The sequence below is a fragment of the Amblyomma maculatum genome, chromosome 1, assembly GCF_055883805.1.
Source record: "Amblyomma maculatum isolate TAMU_Amacu chromosome 1, ASM5588380v1, whole genome shotgun sequence".
Taxonomy (NCBI): domain Eukaryota; kingdom Metazoa; phylum Arthropoda; class Arachnida; order Ixodida; family Ixodidae; genus Amblyomma; species Amblyomma maculatum.
Genome location: NC_139344.1, coordinates 305,285,486 through 305,307,420, shown reverse-complemented (window position 1 = coordinate 305,307,420; position 21,935 = coordinate 305,285,486). Strand labels below are relative to the sequence as shown.

At 44.0% G+C, this 21,935-nt stretch overlaps 2 protein-coding genes across 13 annotated transcripts in view; one reads left to right on the top strand and one right to left on the bottom strand.

The window, feature by feature from the left end:
- Positions 1 to 1,213, bottom strand: part of Vps8 (vacuolar protein sorting 8) — a 255,758-nt gene extending 254,545 nt beyond the window's left edge. For both annotated transcript variants that reach the window (XM_084591219.1, XM_084591295.1), the window contains exons 1-2: positions 1,055 to 1,213; positions 676 to 744 (exon numbers count right to left, since the gene is read on the bottom strand). In XM_084591219.1, the coding sequence (XP_084447345.1) occupies positions 676 to 744; positions 1,055 to 1,177 (192 nt within the window). In that variant the 5' untranslated portion in view covers positions 1,178 to 1,213. The remainder of the gene's footprint in view (positions 1 to 675; positions 745 to 1,054) is intronic.
- Positions 1,214 to 6,159: 4,946 nt separating this feature from the next.
- The window catches only part of LOC146206983 (uncharacterized), a 229,459-nt gene continuing 213,683 nt past the window's right edge, over positions 6,160 to 21,935 (top strand). For all 11 annotated transcript variants that reach the window (XR_014704394.1, XR_014704371.1, XR_014704298.1 and 8 more), the window contains exons 1-2: positions 6,160 to 6,267; positions 6,812 to 6,971. Coding sequence is in view for 2 of the 11 variants with exons in the window: in XM_084590907.1 (XP_084447033.1) it covers positions 6,239 to 6,267; positions 6,812 to 6,971 (189 nt within the window). In the remaining 9 variants the exon portion in view is untranslated. The remainder of the gene's footprint in view (positions 6,268 to 6,811; positions 6,972 to 21,935) is intronic.

The window sequence follows — 21,935 nt, the reverse complement described above, 5'->3', positions numbered from 1 at the left end:
ACATTTCTCTCATAAGTAAAGAATTTGGCCACTCACTGACACCTGACGTCATCAGCAGCCACACCAGTGCCTTTTCAAACATGTGCAATCACAGCAATAAATAACCCCTATACATAACAACAATCAGCATAGTGTGACCTTCAAAACAAAAACAAAAATAGTGCCTCAGCCCATCACCATACCAACTTGTGCTCGGTGCCAGACGACAGTAAATGTTTAAATGCAATGAAGTGCAAAGGGCTCCAAAGGACCTTTACCGTTTATAACAGTTCTCCTACACAAATCCACACAATGCAAGTTAAGCGATTACAGCGGATAACTAAGCTCAAACTTTGTTATTCGAGGATTAGCTGGTAATCAGTGCAAAAGCATTTGAATGTATAGAACATTGCGCCGCATCACACACAGCACTGCTTGTCCTATCCAGACAACATAACCTTTACCACACTGCACGAACCTAACATGATCATCTCATATTAGAGCAACATGAAACGTCCATGCCCAGCCATAGAGTCACCAGACTGAATGGCGCATATAACTGCTAGCATATTGTGCGGCTATAGTGCACTAAGATATGCTTTGTGTGCGACACACGGCTAAATATTTTTCGCCTCTGGCAGCAAAACAGCCAGCGAGTTCGTACTTTCTGCTTGTGCTTTTATTAGACGCACTTACTTCATTCAAGATGCTCTCCAGCGTTGGTGGGGTTTCGACAGGGGGAAGCTGAAATTCTTTGTCGTCCAACTGCACAAAGAAGAAACGAACGTCAGCTGATGACAGACCACTTCCACTAATCGGTGCGCAGTTTACTTTTCCTGTTTCAATAGACGTATTCACACCTACTGGAAACAAGAAATCACCCGCCCGAAACGATGTCGGGCTTCTCCCGACAGCCTTTCAACTTGACTCAGTTCGGTAAAATCGGTAATGCATATTTCGAAGAATTCGCTGCACTACGAGGGCACAGGCAGAATTAAGAAGCTCCGCTTTTCGCGCTTGTGACCAAAAGCCTGGGCAAGACGCGCACTAATCTGCAGACAAATGATAGCCTTACTTCTTCTATATTAAAGGCAAGGGCAGCGTTTTCAACAGCATTAGATGCAGTACGAGTTCTGCCAGCTGTGACAGCGTCAAAACCGTCCATAACGTTGACGCCACCTGCCTCCGCCTCATCCATTGTAAGGGGTAAAGTATAGTGCGTAGAATATACATGGAATATACTGTAACTATTCTAGGCACTTCAACTTGTTAGGTGGATTGGATTGGCTCATTTCAGATTTTTTTGAGGATAGGTTCGGTTTCGTTCTTTTTGAGCTTGCTGCTTGCTGCGTCTATTCAGCCACTGATTAAAATTTCACCGAAGCATCATGATAGAAACATGTTTAATGGTCATTTAACTTTTAATCAAAAATTTTGGATGGAAGAATTCAACGATGAAACATGCGGAAAATAAAAAAAACTGTTTAATGGAAACGCTTTGTATCGCATCGATTCGCTCTGGCATCATATAATGCAGACTTGACGGCATTACTGATTTATACGCAGTTCAGACGAGCACGACGACTACAAACTATATCATAGCTGTGTAAAAGCGAATCCAGTGGCGGACGTACGGCGGCTGTCCGCTGGGCGAACGGATTCGACCATCCGCTTTCGTACGTACGCCGGAATTCCGGCGGACGTCCGAAATCGGCCGCCGAGTTGCGGCCGAGTTCGGTTGTCCGTCGGACGTCAGTGGCCGTCTGGGTTTCGAGAAGGGAAGGGTTCGAATAGGGAAAGCAGCAGAAAGAGCGCGCAATGAGCAAGAAGAAAGAACGAAAGGAAGGAAAATAGCATTCAGTAAAAGAGGGGGGGGGGGGGGCGAAAGTTTTACGAGACGGACGGAACTGTGCTCTCTGCAAACGTGTATTTTCCTGCTTGACCAATCATCGCTCTTCGCTCAACAACGCTCCATAGTACAACAGCCAGAGAAGCAACGCGATGCAACAAAATTCACGCAGGAAACGAGCCGCAGAAGCAGACGCCCCAAGCGTTTCCTCTGCGGCGCGCGCGCTTGTGATGCGCTCCTACGGCTGACAGCGCCACCTACGCTTTTCATCGCTCCGGCGACCACGTCGCTCCCATTGCCGCGCGCCGAAGACGGCACTATAGTAAATACTTCTAGGGATTCTAGTAATGGTATGGTGTCTAGAAGGGGGCAGTGTGACGGGCGGGAGCCGGCGAAGCGCACAGCGGAGCGATGAAAGCTATAGATGGCGCTACTTGCAGCAGGTGTGCAGCCGTCGTGGCGGTTGGAGGGGGCGGCACAGGGCACCAGGCAGGCGTGTCGCGTGAATTTTGCGTCGCGTTTGAATTTTTATTTTGGTGCGATGCCAACATGACGAAATGTTTGCAGATCGGAGATGAAAAGATGCATTGTTTTCTCCATCAGTGCGCGCAAATGGAGTTTAGCGACGTAATTTAGGAAAAGCAAGCTTTAATAGAACGCATATCAGAATATTAACTCTGTACGCTTTTAGTTTTCACTAAAAGCTTGATAGCACAAGTGAACATGGACAACGAACACGGACAATTCGGAACTCTGACTGGGAGCTTTGGAGTTCGGATGCAGCCGCGGCAAATATAATGAGTGGCCACACAAAAAAAAAGGGGGACGTACTAGCAAATCAGTTCTCAGCGCGCTACGACACGCTAAGAAGTAGACAAACGTAAAACAGACAGGAAGACGAACAGAGCGCTGTCTGTTCGTCGGGCTGCATGCGCCAGCAACATGCCGTTTATGGAATCACGTTACTTGGAAGTTGTAGCTCATAAATAATAGGTGCACTTGTGATCTGGCGCATCTCATATCATGCACTAAATATTTTCCATCACTGCTTTTGCTGGACAAATCCACAAGACCAAAGGAAACACTTCATTACAATTAAGGTAAAGAAATCATTTGCACAAAATGTCCACAATTAAGAGCATAAATGACGTTTATTTTATTAATACAATATACAAATGCAGACGTCAGAGCGACCGAACAACGAATGGCTCTGCTTTGAATTCACTTTGTTTATAACAATCGAATGTTTCTGGCGGTCATTTTGAAGAGCCGTCCTTTATTCAACGAGTAAAAAAAAAATGAATCCATAGTTAGCACCACAAACTGGAAACATTTTGCAGTAACCTCTTTATGATGAACATCGCGCATCCCACTTGGTGGAGTTTGTTAGACTGTTGAGAAACTGCGCGAAATTATGCACACTGAAAGCATAAATTGTTTTCTTTTTTTTTTGAACAAAAAATGTGAATGCGTCCCCTACTAACGCCGGCCAGCATAGTTCTATATGCTACAGCCAGGAACAAACGTTTGGGGGCGGCCGGATTTGTGGGAAAAATTAATTTTTTCGTTGCCTCGCAAGTTTGTATTCTGATATTTTTTTTTCTCTGAATGGAGTGTGCATGTCCCCTCGTGACTCCACAAATTTATTTCTTTATAATTGCCCGACCACACACACACACGCACACACACACAAAGAATTCCACGAGCCAGCATCCCTCAAACTTTTGTTCCCCATGGCTGTAAAATAAGCCTCACCTACCAAATTGTTGCGTGCACAGCGATCCTAATTGCATTCAGCTGCTGCTCGGGTGACTTTGAGGCCAGAATCACAATTATGGCAAGAAATTGTGCTGCTAAACTTCTGTGTCACACATATCCTGCCATGTAAAAGATAAGCTGGCTATCCCTTGTTTCACCCACATTATTGTGGCCTGAACTGAGGCACAGCTGAATAAGAGAGCCAGCATATCACATTAATGCTCCCAGCATATGTCCTGAAATATAAACATGTTCAGCGTATTAAAATATTTTCAGCTGTTGATCAGCAAGGCATCGTAACAATTAAATTTGGCTTGAATATTCTTCTGTTTCTGTAGACGGGCAAGGTTATAGAAACTGGGGCAGATGATAGTTACGAGCAACTTCGCAGGTCCTTGGTGAAGATTTGTCTCGGGTATTCTACACCGAAAAAGTTGTCCTGTATGCCATGCGTTCGCAAACGAGACACAATTAGTCGTCAGCTCCTTGTCAGCACGTTTGATATTCCGCAATCCCAGTTCGCGTTAAGCTACATATTTAGGTGGTCTGAAAAGGGGGTTTCGGCTTTGCGCGCTTTGTACCCGCTTCTGCGCCCAGGTACAAAACATGTTCGCGCTTTTGCGCCACGAGTGCGCACAGCGTTATCTACTGCATAACACAGGATCAGCACAAAATCACCCACTTCGCATCTCAAAAGGATCACTGTGGTGCATGTGCGACTACCAGCTTCGAATCGTTCGCGGTCCACGCGCAAAAAAAGCGCACTCCACGCGTCCCAGACCTCGGCCGCACCCGCGCTGCTGCGCTCAATCGCGCGGCAGCGGCTGGTTCCCCATGCACACCAGAGCGCTGCAGCGCCCCTTGCGGCGCCGGGAAATTTCATCGCGGATCGCGCCTCCCTCTCGCGCTGTCAAGATAAACATATAATTTACATGTGGCATTCTATTTTACATGTGTGTATTTTTATGGCGTATAAGGAACAAGATTTTGATTATATATAACTCATTATTGCTGCAGTAAATGTCCGCGAAAATATATTTTCAACAGGTTTTTGTTTTCATATTTCCCGTGTATGCTCAGAAAATGGAGCAAAGTGCCATATTACGTCAGAAGTGACTCGTAGCTGTGCGTTTACACTTCTTTCTATTGCACGGAAATCAGCCCTTCAACCACTGAATAGATCAGAAACATCGTCGATCGTGACACAGAACGTGTTTGAGGATTGCACCTAAGCTGGCCAAACACGCCCAGAGCTTCGATCTGGACAAAACTGGTCTTTCTGTTTGAAGAAACGAAGTTTATTTCTTTTTCTCGAACTTCTGCAGTTTTACGTACTTCATTGTCGTGTCTCCAAGCAGCGATAATTGTTTGTGTAGTTGTGCCATATGTATACCATATATTATATATTCCTATTGTTCCGCTTATATTACGCCACAGTCAGAGTTTCGGTACGCTTGTTGCACGCAACAAAATTATACCAATTAATTACAGGCAGTAATAATTGTGACGTACTGTATTGTTTATTTTAACGAGTGTCCCTGAAGTCGTATATATTGTACGTATACCACCAATCTTGAAAGAAATTAAATAAAATTAAACTATAATACCTACTGCAGCCAACTGATTTACCTAAAAAGAGTAGAAATTGCAAGGACCCATTCGGTTTTATGCATCTCCATTGCCAACCAGGCGGGAAAAAAGCAAGAAAGAAAGCTTAGAAGACGCGTGCTGAAGCGTGTTTTTTTTTTTTTTTTCGCATGGTAGTGCCTTTAACACCGCCTTCAATCCGCAAATTTTTTTTTTTTTTTTTTTGCGAATGTTTGGTTTTGGGGAAAGGAAGATGCAGTATCTGTCTCAGTTCTCGGTGGACACCTACACTTAAATTTACCAGCATGCAGTCGGAGGTACGTCGTCATAATTATTATCCGCAAAAGGTAAAAGACTTGCGCAAAAAGTAGATGAAGAAATTTAGACGTGACAACAAGACAGAGCGCTCTGTCTTGTTGTCACGTCTCTTTCTTCATCTACTTTTTGCGCAAGTCTTTTACCTTTTGCTAATATGAACCAACTCGCCCAGAAGAAAGTACTTATTGAATTATTATCCATATCGCAAACTAGCCTTCAACTTGTCTAGCAAATGGATACTAAGTTGGAAGCAAAATGACATTGACACCACCCTGAATACTGTGCAAAAAAAAAAAAAAAGAAAGAATTCGGCAAAGTTCTTATACGTTAAACTACCACATCTATGTAACCGCGAGTTCGATTACATGGGTCTGCAAGGCTATTTTGCTTTTATTCTTCGCTTCCCGTCGATTTCCGCGTGAAAACCACGGCAACGCTGACGCCGGATTTTCTGTGTTACGGGGCCCTTTACTTTATTGCGTAAAAAGGTGGATGTTTATGAGACAACGCCACAACGAATGCCGCGATTATCTGATCGGCCCTAGTAGCCGAGCGCCGCGCGCACCGGCGGCGGGCCGGCATCTGATCCAGGAATCGACGCTAGCGCCACGTCGCGGCAACCACCTAAAAAGCCTCAGCCGGAGTGCGCCGCTTTTGCCACTACAACGCCTTCTAGGACACTGTAACCGTGGTTGCCACTGTCTTTTTTCACTCGTCCGGCGAGTTTTTTCTCCCTGTTGCTGGCGCATGCGCAGAAGCATGTGGCATGTGTACAGGCCAAGACCGACTGAAATACAGACCTGCACAAAAAACAGGGTCCTATGGGACCTCGTGCGCCAACTTTCGTTACCTTTCTCGTCGTTGAGGGCGCTCGGTTGACCTGTTCGTCTATCATTTTCATCATCATCAAATCACAATTGAATATAAACAAACTGTACCCAAATTAAAAAAAAAAAAGATCTTTGCCCAAGTTATACTTCTAAAATTTTGCCTTTTTGTATTTTAGTGGAGAGTGTTTCTCTTTATATTGTTTTTCTCTCGCTAGAAGACATACCGCGATTCCGCTTTGTGCGGCGGCACTGCAGTTACTCGCTGCACATGCGCAGAACAGGTGCTTGTGCATTACAGCGTGGACAGATAAATAAAGTATAACGACGAAGAAAAATGACAGAACTAATAGACCCTTCTTATTAACAGGTTTACAGGAGCGCCAGGTTACCCGTAGCGTTCGTTCCCTAGCGGCAAAGGCTATGAACTAGAAGGTGCGTGCTGGAGCAGTGCTATCTGTGCAGGTCTGTATTTCAGTCGGTCTTGGTACAGGCTGCTGCTGTTGCGGTCGGTCGGTCACCGTGGTTTTCATTGTGTCCCGCTGATTAGTTTTTACTTGTGGAGCTCTTGTACGATGGAGAATCAAGATCGTGAAGACTGTAATCGCAGCGAGGGACCTAAAGGCGACGGCAAATGCGCTATTTTTATGGCGGTGAGTAATCCGTGGAGCTGACTATGAAATCCGTATTTGCAGTATTGTGCCACGTGCTTGGAATGTGCGCGCTTTTATTGAATTGAACGCCGTTTGTAGCTTGAAATTCTTTACCATACTGCACGACTATTTGAGTTAAGGCACTAAGTTTACGACCGGCGTCGCGTTGCTCTGCGATGCATGACAAAGAATCGCATGTAAGCTCAATCGTTGTTGTAACTGATGTGGTCAGCACTACCACATGCCTTTCATAATTTGTAGCAGGATGACAGTGCTCCACTCTGGTGGCTTTGTTTTGTTACATTTCTGGCACTTGGCTTCTGTTCACTGATTTCGCCGACTACGGTGCTGCGTTCTTGTGTGCTAGACGGGCGTGACAGTCTCTTTCCCTGATGGGTTATTTCGCCCACGGAAAGCTAGGCATGAAAATTTCAAGAAATTGCATTCACTTTGGCTTCGTTTTGTTCCATTTCTCTGAGTCACCCTTCACCGATTTACATTTCTGGCAGTTGGCTTCTGTTCACTGATTTCGCCGACTACGGTGCTGCGTTCTTGTGTGCTAGATGGGCGTGACAGTCTCTTTCCCTGATGGGTTATTTCGCCCACGGAAAGCTAGGCATGAAAATTTCAAGAAATTGCATTCACTTTGGCTTCGTTTTGTTCCATTTCTCTGAGTCACCCTTCACCGATTTACATTTCTGGCACTTGGCTTCTGTTCACTGATTTCGCCGACTACGGTGCTGCGTTCTTGTGTGCTAGATGGGCGTGACAGTCTCTTTCCCTGATGGGTTATTTCGCCCACGGAAAGCTAGGCATGAAAATTTCAAGGAATTGCATTCACTTTGGCTTCGTTTTGTTCCATTTCTCTGAGTCACCCTTCACCGATTTACATTTCTGGCACTTGGCTTCTGTTCACTGATTTCGCCGACTACGGTGCTGCGTTCTTGTGTGCTAGATGGGCGTGACAGTCTCTTTCCCTGATGAGTTATTTCGCCCACGGAAAGCTAGGCATGAAAATTTCAAGAAATTGCATTCACTTTGGCTTCGTTTTGTTCCATTTCTCTGAGTCACCCTTCACCGATTTACATTTCTGGCACTTGGCTTCTGTTCACTGATTTCGCCGACTACGGTGCTGCGTTCTTGTGTGCTAGATGGGCGTGACAGTCTCTTTCCCTGATGAGTTATTTCGCCCACGGAAAGCTAGGCATGAAAATTTCAAGAAATTGCATTCACTTTGGCTTCGTTTTGTTCCATTTCTCTGAGTCACCCTTCACCGATTTACATTTCTGGCACTTGGCTTCTGTTCACTGATTTCGCCGACTACGGTGCTGCGTTCTTGTGTGCTAGATGGGCGTGACAGTCTCTTTCCCTGATGAGTTATTTCGCCCACGGAAAGCTAGGCATGAAAATTTCAAGAAATTGCATTCACTTTGGCTTCGTTTTGTTCCATTTCTCTGAGTCACCCTTCACCGATTTACATTTCTGGCACTTGGCTTCTGTTCACTGATTTCGCCGACTACGGTGCTGCGTTCTTGTGTGCTAGATGGGCGTGACAGTCTCTTTCCCTGATGAGTTATTTCGCCCACGGAAAGCTAGGCATGAAAATTTCAAGAAATTGCATTCACTTTGGCTTCGTTTTGTTCCATTTCTCTGAGTCACCCTTCACCGATTTACATTTCTGGCACTTGGCTTCTGTTCACTGATTTCGCCGACTACGGTGCTGCGTTCTTGTGTGCTAGATGGGCGTGACAGTCTCTTTCCCTGATGGGTTATTTCGCCCACGGAAAGCTAGGCATGAAAATTTCAAGAAATTGCATTCACTTTGGCTTCGTTTTGTTCCATTTCTCTGAGTCACCCTTCACCGATTTACATTTCTGGCACTTGGCTTCTGTTCACTGATTTCGCCGACTACGGTGCTGCGTTCTTGTGTGCTAGATGGGCGTGACAGTCTCTTTCCCTGATGGGTTATTTCGCCCACGGAAAGCTAGGCATGAAAATTTCAAGGAATTGCATTCACTTTGGCTTCGTTTTGTTCCATTTCTCTGAGTCACCCTTCACCGATTTACATTTCTGGCACTTGGCTTCTGTTCACTGATTTCGCCGACTACGGTGCTGCGTTCTTGTGTGCTAGATGGGCGTGACAGTCTCTTTCCCTGATGAGTTATTTCGCCCACGGAAAGCTAGGCATGAAAATTTCAAGAAATTGCATTCACTTTGGCTTCGTTTTGTTCCATTTCTCTGAGTCACCCTTCACCGATTTACATTTCTGGCACTTGGCTTCTGTTCACTGATTTCGCCGACTACGGTGCTGCGTTCTTGTGTGCTAGATGGGCGTGACAGTCTCTTTCCCTGATGGGTTATTTCGCCCACGGAAAGCTAGGCATGAAAATTTCAAGGAATTGCATTCACTTTGGCTTCGTTTTGTTCCATTTCTCTGAGTCACCCTTCACCGATTTACATTTCTGGCACTTGGCTTCTGTTCACTGATTTCGCCGACTACGGTGCTGCGTTCTTGTGTGCTAGATGGGCGTGACAGTCTCTTTCCCTGATGGGTTATTTCGCCCACGGAAAGCTAGGCATGAAAATTTCAAGAAATTGCATTCACTCTGGCTTCGTTTTATTCCATTTCTCTGAGTCACCCTTCACCAATTTACATTTCTGGCACTTGGCTTCTGTTCACTGATTTCGCCGACTACGGTGCTGCGTTCTTGTGTGCTAGATGGGCGTGACAGTCTCTTTCCCTGATGGGTTATTTCGCCCACGGAAAGCTAGGCATGAAAATTTCAAGAAATTGCATTCACTCTGGCTTCGTTTTGTTCCATTTCTCTGAGTCACCCTTCACCGATTTACATTTCTGGCACTTGGCTTCTGTTCACTGATTTCGCCGACTACGGTGCTGCGTTCTTGTGTGCTAGATGGGCGTGACAGTCTCTTTCCCTGATGGGTTATTTCGCCCACGGAAAGCTAGGCATGAAAATTTCAAGAAATTGCATTCACTTTGGCTTCGTTTTGTTCCATTTCTCTGAGTCACCCTTCACCGATTTACATTTCTGGCACTTGGCTTCTGTTCACTGATTTCGCCGACTACGGTGCTGCGTTCTTGTGTGCTAGATGGGCGTGACAGTCTCTTTCCCTGATGGGTTATTTCGCCCACGGAAAGCTAGGCATGAAAATTTCAAGAAATCGCATTCACTTTGGCTTCGTTTTGTTCCATTTCTCTGAGTCACCCTTCACCGATTTACATTTCTGGCACTTGGCTTCTGTTCACTGATTTCGCCGACTACGGTGCTGCGTTCTTGTGTGCTAGATGGGCGTGACAGTCTCTTTCCCTGATGGGTTATTTCGCCCACGGAAAGCTAGGCATGAAAATTTCAAGAAATCGCATTCCCTTTGGCTTCGTTTTGTTCCATTTCTCTGAGTCACCCTTCACCGATTTACATTTCTGGCACTTGGCTTCTGTTCACTGATTTCGCCGACTACGGTGCTGCGTTCTTGTGTGCTAGATGGGCGTGACAGTCTCTTTCCCTGATGGGTTATTTCGCCCACGGAAAGCTAGGCATGAAAATTTCAAGAAATTGCATTCACTTTGGCTTCGTTTTGTTCCATTTCTCTGAGTCACCCTTCACCGATTTACATTTCTGGCACTTGGCTTCTGTTCACTGATTTCGCCGACTACGGTGCTGCGTTCTTGTGTGCTAGATGGGCGTGACAGTCTCTTTCCCTGATGGGTTATTTCGCCCACGGAAAGCTAGGCATGAAAATTTCAAGAAATCGCATTCACTTTGGCTTCGTTTTGTTCCATTTCTCTGTGTCACCCTTCACCGATTTACATTTCTGGCACTTGGCTTCTGTTCACTGAGAGCAGCGTTTTGAAGTATGCTTTGTGTATACAGACTTAAGCAACGTTACTAAAACAAACTCGGTTTCACAGCTCTGCCCGGGATGGTATGCAGAACTGCGTTCAGTTGGCGTTCAGTTTCGGAACGCTTTGGGATTGGTTGGAAGCACTTCCGCTGAACTGAACGCTTTTATGTCACGGCACTTTCTGAGAGGCTTTGAGCAGAAGTGCTTCCAACCAATCACAGAGCGTTCCGAACTGAACGCGAACTGAACGCAGTTCTGGGTGCGCTCCAATTCTTAGACGTCTAGCAAGACTGCTTCGTAGACGTCTACAGGTTCGTGTATTGGAACGCGTCTACCTGTCTACGCCTGGCGTCACCTCGCGACATAAAGGTTGAACTAAAACGTTTGAATAACTATTATAACGCTGTTTTCTTTAAAGCTTTACGACAAAACAGGTGAAAATCACGTTTTTAACGGATCGCTGATTTTTTGCAGCAACAATATTGCATGTGTAATCGCCACAACACAGATAGACTATTAATCGGTTAACTTGTAGCAGACCGACTGCTCACGAATTGACTGAAGAAAATGTTAGTCCATTTTTACTTTTTTATTACTGACGCTGAAGTGTACTAGCTTCTCAGATGTCTCATTCACACAGCTGTAAGAATGAAAACATGCAAAATACTGTAAACTTGATAGGATTACGGACGAAAGATGATAACCGGCTACAGCAAACGAAAACCTTCGTGCCGTTACACCTGTCGTCTGTAGTCACTAGACGAGGAAACCAAAAGACAGCAACTCGTTTTAATAATATACAGGCACAAAAAAAATCAATGCAACAAGCCGCCATCGTCAGGCAAATGCGTTCTTCCGAGATTAACTGAAAATCCGCGGAAGAGTTTGCCCTGGCTACTACAATAAGATAGAAACACATACGCGCGCCGTACAGCAGCCGTCCTGACTCCCGGAGAGGTGCCCAGAAAACGACGAGTTCCTCGATAACATCAAGACTGCAGAAACTTGTCGTCAAGTTAAAAAAGAAGACCAACAGCATCTAGCGCACGCTTTCTTCTTAGAGAGCGATTCAAGAATCTGCAGTGCTATGAATCTCAAGACCATAAAGACAGCTAAATTAGCCTTTAGCTAGCGCACATATTGACGTAACAACTCACGTTTGAAAGATCGTTCATATGCATACTCCGGCGTTCGCAAAGAGCACGACCACCGTACAACTACTGCAAACACCGCACGCATGACTCGCTCAGCGCGAACCGCGCACTGTCCGCCATGTTTAGACAGCAAAGTAGTCTGCATCGATGTTGACTTCGGCGAAGCAGTCTTCGTGAGAATTGGAACGCATCCCAAGATGGCGGCTCCCCGCGTAGCCGTCTAAGTAGAGGTCTACTAGGGGGTATTGGAACGCACCCTCTGTAATACCGCCCCCGGAGAGCTCCTGAATGAGCTCAGGATATGCTACCAGCCAAGCATATGAGCTCCTTAATGCATGCATTTAAGTGAATTCGCTGCAAATATGGTTTTTGCTGTTGAAGAAATACAAAATCACATGCAAAAAAAACCAATGTGGTCAAGGGAAGTTAGGAACGCTGACGCTCATTTCCCACTAGACACAAAAAAAGGATTATGGTGCCCACTCAAATATTTTCTAAAAAAAGTATGATGTTCTCTTAATTGCTTGTTTGCAATGTTTGTCTATGTTGATGAAGTCAAGTTCTGGTTGTTTGCTGCATTTCATTAGCATTCGACATTGTAGTGTTGTTGACAATATTGCATTTTAGCTCATTTTTTCTTGTTGCGCTAACAGTTTTATCGCTAGGATCACCCGCACCCGGTGCAGAGGCTCGACGTGACACTGCCCCCCCGCCCTATCATTCCTGCATTTTAAGCACCGGATCGCAGCTTCCTTTCTACCTCCCCTGTCCTCATAGTTTGCTTTGAATTTCACTCTGCACCCAACCACGCAATGAGAGTGTAGCGGCTTTGTTTTTTTTTTCATTTTAATACTTAGATGCAGCGATTGTGCCCTGCGACTGATAGTTCTGAAAACATCACGTATCAAAAGCACATATTTCCGAAAAAGGCAGAAACACTAGTTGCGAGGAAATTCACTGAGCAAGCAGCTTAAGACTGGTGATTGCCCAGTATGAAAGCACGCATTGTAGTTAGGTCCCAAGCAGAGCCTTTCACATGCATAGGTGAAAGCCTTTTACTTTGCATTCTTTGCATTTAACTTTTCTCCTCTCCTCCAAAAGGCGCAAGTTGACTTCCGCATCCAGACTGCAAAGTTACCAATGCACATTGATGCCATACCAACAGAAAAAATTTCAGTTGTGCTTCTGCTTTTCAAAAGTTATGCTTTCTGAAAAGGAAGCTAAAAAATGCTCCTGCGAGTACAAAGCTTTTAGCTTATAATGCATGTATAAGGTCTAAATTGGAATATGCGTCAGTACTATGGAATCCCTACACCAAAAAAGACATAGATAAACTGGAACGTATACAGAGAAAGGCCGTAAGATTTATTTATTGCAAATACTAAAGACTAGATTCTCCATCTTTCCTTATGCAAGAGCATCAGATTCCCAGGTTAGACATACGCAGGAAAATAACTCGACTTCTATTTCTTCATAAATGTCTGTCAGAAAAAATTCTCATAAACCTTCCGAAATGTGCTCAGAAAGCTACTACTAGAAGAACAAGACATACTACACTGCACAAGCTAGCTCCAATTTTTGCTAAAACAAACTCTTATAAGAACAGTTTTTTCCCTAAAACTGTGAACGATTGGAATGGACTGCCACCAAATGTTTATGCATCAAACAACTTCCCAAAAGAACTGGAATGTCTTTTCGGAACAAAGGCTCCTTGAGTTGAACTGTGTTCTTGTATTTTGCCCATTTCATTACAATGACTAGAGTTGAACTTTTGTCCTCAGTTTTTTGTCCTTTTTGCTCTGTATTGCTTTATATTCCAATATTTTTGTTGTATTGCCCCTCCTGCTTGGGCCAACATATTGGCCTGCAGTATGATTAAATAAAATAAGCGCGAAGCTACTTTTTGTAGCTGGCAGAAGGTGGGCGTCTCAAGGCTCATTTTTTTTTAATGCTTTCAGTTGTGTTTCTCATTTTAATCATGACTGTACCATTTTCAGAGGAAGAAAAAGGAAAGAATCGCATAATGCACTACTGAGCAAAATTTTAATTCCCCTTCTAAAGCACCTGGCCTTGCTAAAGGTGCCCTCCTCATTTTTTTTTATAGTCAGCACGTAGTGAGCAGCAGGCATTCCGTGCCTTTCGGCGTTTTGGGGTGGATGTGTTACTGGGCCGAGGAGCGAGAAAGACATATGAGATAAATGAACAAGACAAAAGGCAAAAGACTGCTGGAGAGATCTGCCGGTGGTCCTCGCTTGAGAAAGGAGAGTGAACTGCACATACACAAAAAAGACGATCCAGCTGCGCGGCCGCCGACGGGGGTCGGCTAACACGCTCCCACGATGGGTATTGAGCTAAGGCTGGTGCTTATAGCATGGTACACGCGCGTGCACAGGCCCGGTCCAACGTTAAAATGGCATGGAGTCTCTAGCATAAACTAAGGCATGTGGTGTTTTCAAGCATTCCTCGCCACAGAATAATTCCTTCACGCCCATTCTCGCTGATTCCTCTTTTAGGAAACTCATTAAATAACTCTTCACACTGATGGTGTTTTAGACGACAAAAGAATAAAGAATAATTTTGTTTTACATTGCTAAATACGGCAGTGCGAGAGTGCCGATCCAGAGCTAAGCTCCACGCCATACCTCGAATGTGAGGCATTAAGAAAAGCGCTTTTGATTAGGCAACGACGGAGGCCGCTTGTACGTAATCTGTGTTCACTCTATCGTTTGACGCGAGTAGCCAGACTTCATGCACTACATGAACAGGCTGCCCAAGCTAGCAGATTTCTGCGTGTAATGGAGGCAATCTGCACAGCGCAGTAGTAAACGTGACACCCACTGCGTTACTTTCTAAGGTTAGAGTGCTTCTATGCACTGAAAATTAGACTAATTTGTTTGCATGACAGGATCTATGCCCTGAAAGAACATACTACAAAACACAGGCCAGGGAGCAAAGCAAGAAACAGTGCTTGTGAGCAAGTCGACGGTGCTGTCACACTTGTTTCACAGCATTAAGAAGGGAATTTCGCATAATACAAACGCATTCTCCAAGAATGCATTGCATCGAAGCCAAAGCTGTCGTAATGTAGTTATAGTTATACTGCAGCCACATACAGTACAACGGCAGCACGCAAAAGCTGCGTGTGTGCTGGCCGCTCCATGCTTTCTCGCCGCGTGTAGCAGACGAAGCGCCGGGCAAAGAGCAAGAGCTGACTACAGTGCCGCTAGTTCTTGCGATGGCCATTTGAGACACACTCCTCCATAAGGACATGGTTGGTGTAGTTTAAAACAAGGATCTCGTAGAATGTCTCAGTGACGATATAAGCCAGTTTGGAGACGGGGCCGATATTATTCTACTGGGGGACATGAAAGGCCACATCGACGATCTAGGTGGATACACGGATTGTAACGGGAAGCTAATGCTAGATTCCTGTGAGCGACACAACCTAGTTATTGTAAATAGAGAAACAAAATGCGAGGGACAAATCAGTGGGAATTCCGCAACAGGCAGACGACCATTGACTACTGTCTAATGTTGCAGGGAATTTATAGCCAGGTCACAAATATGCAAATGGACGAAGAAGGGGAGTGTAGTCTGGGAAGGGATCATAAATGTATTAGTCTGCAGATGGGGCCCTTGATGAAAAGAGAAATGGAACGTAGACAAAAGGTAAACGCAAAATTAAACGACGATCAAATAGCGCAGATAGCAGCAGACATAGAGGAAGCAATAGAGAAAAGCCCCATGGAAGACTGGGATTATGAACAGGTAGAACTACTCATAAGGAGGAAAATTCAGGAGGTTAAAGTAGCAAACCGCTGGAATGGAAAGAGGAAGCCACTGAGCTGGTGGAATAAGGAAATCAGGGAAGCCATTGAACAATGATGGGCAGCTTCAGGGGAACACTGAGAGGCAAAGAAAGCACAGGTATCTCAGGAGGAAAAAGACCAAAAATTGGAATCATATCGACAAAAGAAACGATGTACAGGCCCTCGTCTAAAGTAAAATAAAGCAGTCCACCGATCGCTAGACGGCTGCCATACACGATGCCTCTAGAGGCGGGTCAAAAAAATTCTGGAACCATATAAGCTGGCTAGGTAAAAAGAATCAAAGAAAGCAGGACTGGATTCACTATAACGAGGGAAATTGTTTAAAGGGAGACAACGCAGTAAACTACATTACATCAGTTATAGCAGAGTCATTTAAGAGCGACGATAGGGTAATCTCTGCAAATCAGAAAACAACACAAGATAGCAGAATACAAAGCAGCTTAGAACTGACCAGTCTAAACTGGAAAAAGGCAGAAAGAAATATTCCTAGAAACACATCTACAGGAATAGATGGAATTCCGATCAAGTTGATTAATGAACTTGGTCCAAGAAGTAAGGAAACATTGTTAAAAGCTTTGGAAACAGTCATAACGAAGAAGTGAATTCCAGAGAGCTGGCAGCAGAGTAAAATGAATTTGATTTATAAAGGGAAAGGAGAAAGGATGCACATAAAATCGTACAGGCCATTACCATAACATCTGTTATGTACAGGTTAGCCATGCAGGCGGTGAAATTAAAGGTGCAAGCATGGGTAGAAAGTAACAAGATACTCGGAGAACTTCAGAACGGCTTTAGAAATGGTAGGCGCTTAGATGATTGCCTGTTCGTGCTTACCCAATGCATCGAAATATCTAGAGTGGAAAATAGACCTTTGTATTTGGCCTTCCTGGACATAAACGGGGCGTACGACAACGTAAGCAGGGAACTCCTGTGGAACATATTAAAAGGAGAAGGTATCGGTTATGAGATAATAGAGTTCCTACAGGAAATATACCGGGATAACAAAGTAGAAATTACGTGGGAAGGGATAAGAAGTACGGAGGATGTCAAAGTATGCAAAGGATTAAGACAAGGCTGTCCTCTATCACCGGTGCTGTTCATGCTTTATATGATAAACCTGGAACGGAGGATACAAGACAGTAACCTAGGTTTTAACCTGTCATACAGATTAGGTGGAAAGGCGGTAGAGCAGCGCCTCCCCGGTTTGATGTATGCAGACGATATTGTGCTGCTAGCTGAGAGTCTGGAAGAATTGCAAACTCTAGTTAAGTATTGCGGAGACGAAGGGGACGCTCTAGGCTTCAGTTTTAGCACAGTTAAGTCGGGTCTGATGATTTTCAACGGCTCAGCTGATCAGGGTCTTAAAATACAAGGCCATGAAATACCCAGAGTAGCAGAATATATATATCTCGGGCTATGGGTAAACAAAGGATTGGCATACATTGAAAAGCATGAGCAATCACTTAAGGCAAAAGGGCGAAGAAATGCCGGGATAATGAAGCATAGGGCATTGTGGGGATACAACAGGTATGAGGTTTTGAGGGGTATTTGGAAAGGAATTATGGTGCCTGGGCTTACTTTTGGAAATGCGGTTTTGTGCCTAAAATCAGAGGTACAGTCGACATTAGAAATAAATCAGAGAGCAGTCGAACGATTAGCACTGGGTGCCCACGGCAAAACCACAAATTAGGCGGTACAGGGAGATATGGGCTGGGCATCTTTCGAAGTACGGGAAGCTCAGAGTAAAATATTATATGAGGAACGCCTGAGGAAATTGGACACTAACAGATGGGCAGCTAAAGTATTTAAATACCTATACCTAAAAAGCGTTGACTCACAATGGAGGAAAAGAACTAGGAAATTAACCAGTAAGTATGCTGGTCACAAGGACGAAGAAATAAAGAGCGTTACGCAACAGGTGAAAAACACAGAAGGTAAAAATTGGATATTCGGTGGAAAAGAAACAGAGTGGGGAACTATACTGAAAGTGTAAAAGGCAGATCAGGAAGGAAGCTTTCTTTGATAACTCAAGAGGCAGTTTGAAGCTAGATCAGGGCGTTTTAGAACACGCAGCTACAAAAAGAAATTTAACAATGAAGATGACGCATGTGCAGTAGGTGGTAAATCCACAGAAACAATTTACCATATTATACTTGAATGTAATGGCACCAATCCGGAAGTCGATGCAGGCGCAGTCACTCTTCCTGAAGCTCTGGGGTTTAGAGATACCAGTGGGCGGCTGAATGAACCGGCGGTGGAAGCTAGCAAAAAACTATTGGAAGATTAGTGGCTTAAAAGCAGAAAAGTTACATAATGTTAGTAATGTAGAAACAAATTCAGTAAATAGAATAATGGCATAGATAACCAGTCAAACAATAATTAAGATATAAGGGGAAAAATGAGCATGGTAGCAACTGCTACCACTACGTTTCAAAGGGGACGCTCCTATATTCCATTTATCCATCCATCGGTATGGGGAGGTGTGAAGCTGAGTTTGTTCTAGTAATCATGTAATGCCATTAAGGCTATGCGCAAAAAAGACAACACAAAAAACAGAGGCAACGACAGGACGAGCGCAATCCTGTCGTTGCCTATGTTTTTTGTGTTGTCTTTTTTGCGCATAGCCTTAATGGCATTACATGATTCAAGCCAAATGGCCCGACAACAACTCTTGTTGATGTTCTAGTAATGTTGGGCTTAACATAATCGGTGCTCTGACGGGTTATTTCGCAACCGCATAGACTATTTCAAGCAATCGTGCTTCGCTCTGGCATTACGTTCCTGTGACAGCGGGTATTGCATATTTGGGGGCCGGGTTTTAAAAAATTCCTATGCGAAATCTGCCGCCCTATTTGAGCTGAAATAATAATAATAATAATAATAATAATAATAATAATAATAATAATAATAATAATAATAATAATAATAATAATAATAATAATAATAACAATAATAATAATAATAATGTTTATTTTCATCACTAAGTTGATGGAGGAGGTGGGAATAAAAGCGATTAATGCTTGACTAAGTTCCCACCCCCCTTACAGCAAGTGAGCAGCAGCATGCGATGGCACTTATGGAACAATAGCAGAGTGAGTGCAAAATAAAAACTGACAAAGTTCAGTCCAATTTAGGCATGAAAAAGCAGTTTGCTTAAAGATAGAAAATACATCAAAACAACAGCAATTATTGTAACTAAAACCACGTTTGTAAAACACTAATTATACAAATGAACGTTTACGCATGCATAATGAATGGACACTAAGAAAGGAAAGAAAGGAAAGTTTCGCAGTGAAAGACGTCGAGAAGGTCAGCGTATGCAGTTAATGCATTCTATTTCTATATTCGCATCAATTAGCTTATTAAGAAGTAATGGGAGTTGGAATGTAATCATTTGGCGTCCATAGTTTGTTCTCGTGAGCGGCAATACCCAATGTGGACTGTAGCGGCATGGATAAGTACTTTGAAATAACTTAATGTTGGCTATGTCTGGTATGTTGGTTATGTATTTTCGCTTTTCTATCATATATGCCCCCGCCGGGGTGGCGCAGTGGTTATGGCGCTCTACTACTGTTCCGAAGGATGCGGGATCGAATCCCAGCCTTGGCGGCCGCTTTTGGATGGAGGCGAAAAGCAAGGCGCGTGTGTGCTGTGCAATGTCAGCGCATGTTAAAGAACCCCAGGTAGTCGAAATTCCGGAGTCCTCCACTACGGCGTCTCTCATAGCCTGAGTCTCTTTGGGATGTTAAACCCCACAAACCAAACCAAACCTATCATATAGGTATGTTCGCAGGAGTCTGTAAGGATGAATATTGAAGACTTCAATAAACGTATTCCTGGAAAATAATTCTTTAGTGGAGTATCTATTTGGCAGGTTGTAAACAATTCTGAGGGCCCGCTTTTCAAGAAGAGCTAGTATGTGTAGCGGTGCCCCACACTAATGGGCAGTAGTTTAAACGTGAGCAAAACAATGCATAGAAAAGCAACAGTTTTACCTTTTGTGGAAGACAACTTCTGAAACTCGACATAAATCCTATGATTCTAGATGCTTTTAAGGCTACATGGATTATGTGGTCGTCCCACAACATATTTTGAGTGAATATTACACCAAGCGACCTAAATGACCTTACTGTTTCGATCTGTTCATTGTTATAGAATAGTGGCTCGAGCTCGCCGCAATTTTTGTTTTTTGGGTGGAAAAGTATTGCCTTAGATTTTACAGTATTTACTGAGAATTTTACTGGACCATATTTGTATTCTTTAAAAGACTATGTTCGCATTGCTTATTAAACTGTTACTAGTATCGCCAGATAAAAACGAACTGGTGTCATCAGCGTAAATTATGAACCGAGCACTGGTATCCGCACTTATTATATCATTAATGTATAGGTTAAATACCAATGGTCCCAGGATACTCCCTTGGGGTACCCCGCAGGACACTGTTGGAGTTGACTTATATTCATTTATTTGGACATACTGTTTTCTGAATTCTAAATAAGATTTAATAAAAGTAATGCTTTTGCTCTTATTCCGTAACATTCAAGCTTTTGAAACAGGATGCTGTGATTTATGCAGTCAAATGCTTTGCTATAATCTAAAAATATTCCCAAGACAAGTTTCCTATTTTCAAAGTTTTTAATATATATTCCTTCTGGTGCGGAAGGGCTAGTTCTGTTGGAACGGTTTTACCTGAAGCCATATTGGCAGTCGGTGATTACACTGTGTTTATTTAAAAAGCTTTCTTCTCGTTTAAGGATCAGTTTCTCCAACACTTTTGAGAAGACTGGCAAACTACTAATTGGTCGATAGTTCCTAAAGTTATTTTTATCTCCTTTTTTGTATATGACTGTCACTCTAGCAACCTGCATTCTCGAGGGGAAAGTGGCAGTTTCGATACTTAAAGGACCACTGTCCAGGGAAGGCCCTTTTAAGAAAAGGAGCCCAGTGTTTCGATCAGGTACCGGAGATAGTCTGTGCAAAATTCTACAGCGACACGCGCGCCGCAAAGCATCGAAAATACAATTCAAAGCTCTCTCATGCTCTCCTTTGAGGAGCCAGCTTCACCGCTTCCTGCGCTGGCCCGACGGGCCCCGATAATGACGTACGTACCGGGAACGACGTCCATTGGTCCGTCTCGCTGACTGACGGGAGAAGGATGGGTGTCTACCGCTCGCAGCGCGCTTTTCCCTCGCCACGGCCAGACTGAATCCAGCGGCGCGCGCTCCCTCGACCGTTTTTTTTTTTTTCGCGCTCGCGGAGAGCCACGCCCCACCTCCCGCCAAACGCGGAGGAGGAAGGGGAATTTGTATTGCGGAGGCTAGACGACCTCGGGCAGGAGGGTGAAAAACCTTTGCGAGGGAACGGAAGGAGAGAGGCAGGATAGAATCGGGTGATTGCGGTGGCTGTAACTGCGTTATTAGTTACTCTTTTCAAAAACATTTTGCGGCCTTGCGTTCCAGGGGCGAAGTCTCACAGTCACCTGGGAAGAAAATATTTTCGACCGGAGGGTGGACAGTGGGCCTTTAAGTTATATATGTGCTGTAATGCGACAGCAATAATGTTGATGACGTGCTTAACTGGACGTATTCGGATATTATCCACATCACTCAAGGTACTGTTCTTCAGGTCTCTAACCATTGATAAAATTTAATGCATAGAGACGGGTTCTAAAAATAAAGATGAAGAGAATCTGTCTATGGATAGGTTAGGTGAATGGGTTAAGGAATTCAATGAGTGTGTAAAAAACTTGTTAAATTCTTCTGCGAGACGATTACCTGAATATTCTATGCCATTGTTAGTAATCTTACTTGGGCTTTTAACCTGCGAGACGCCAGAGTTGAGTAACCGAAGCTTGTGCCAGAGTTTCTCAGGGTGATTCGATCCAGTTTGAAAGTAAGTTTTATAATATCTGTCCTTCGCCTGTCATATGTCGGATTCAGTTTATTTCTACACTTCTTAAAGCGTTGAAAAACAAGAACATCTTTGGTGTCAATAAATAGCAGATATAATTTGTGCTTTTCTTTCATACGCGAGTACAATTCACACGATATCCACGGCTTTCTTATGGTACCAGATAACCTCATTCTTTGTATATTTCTGACCAGCCAACGTTCACA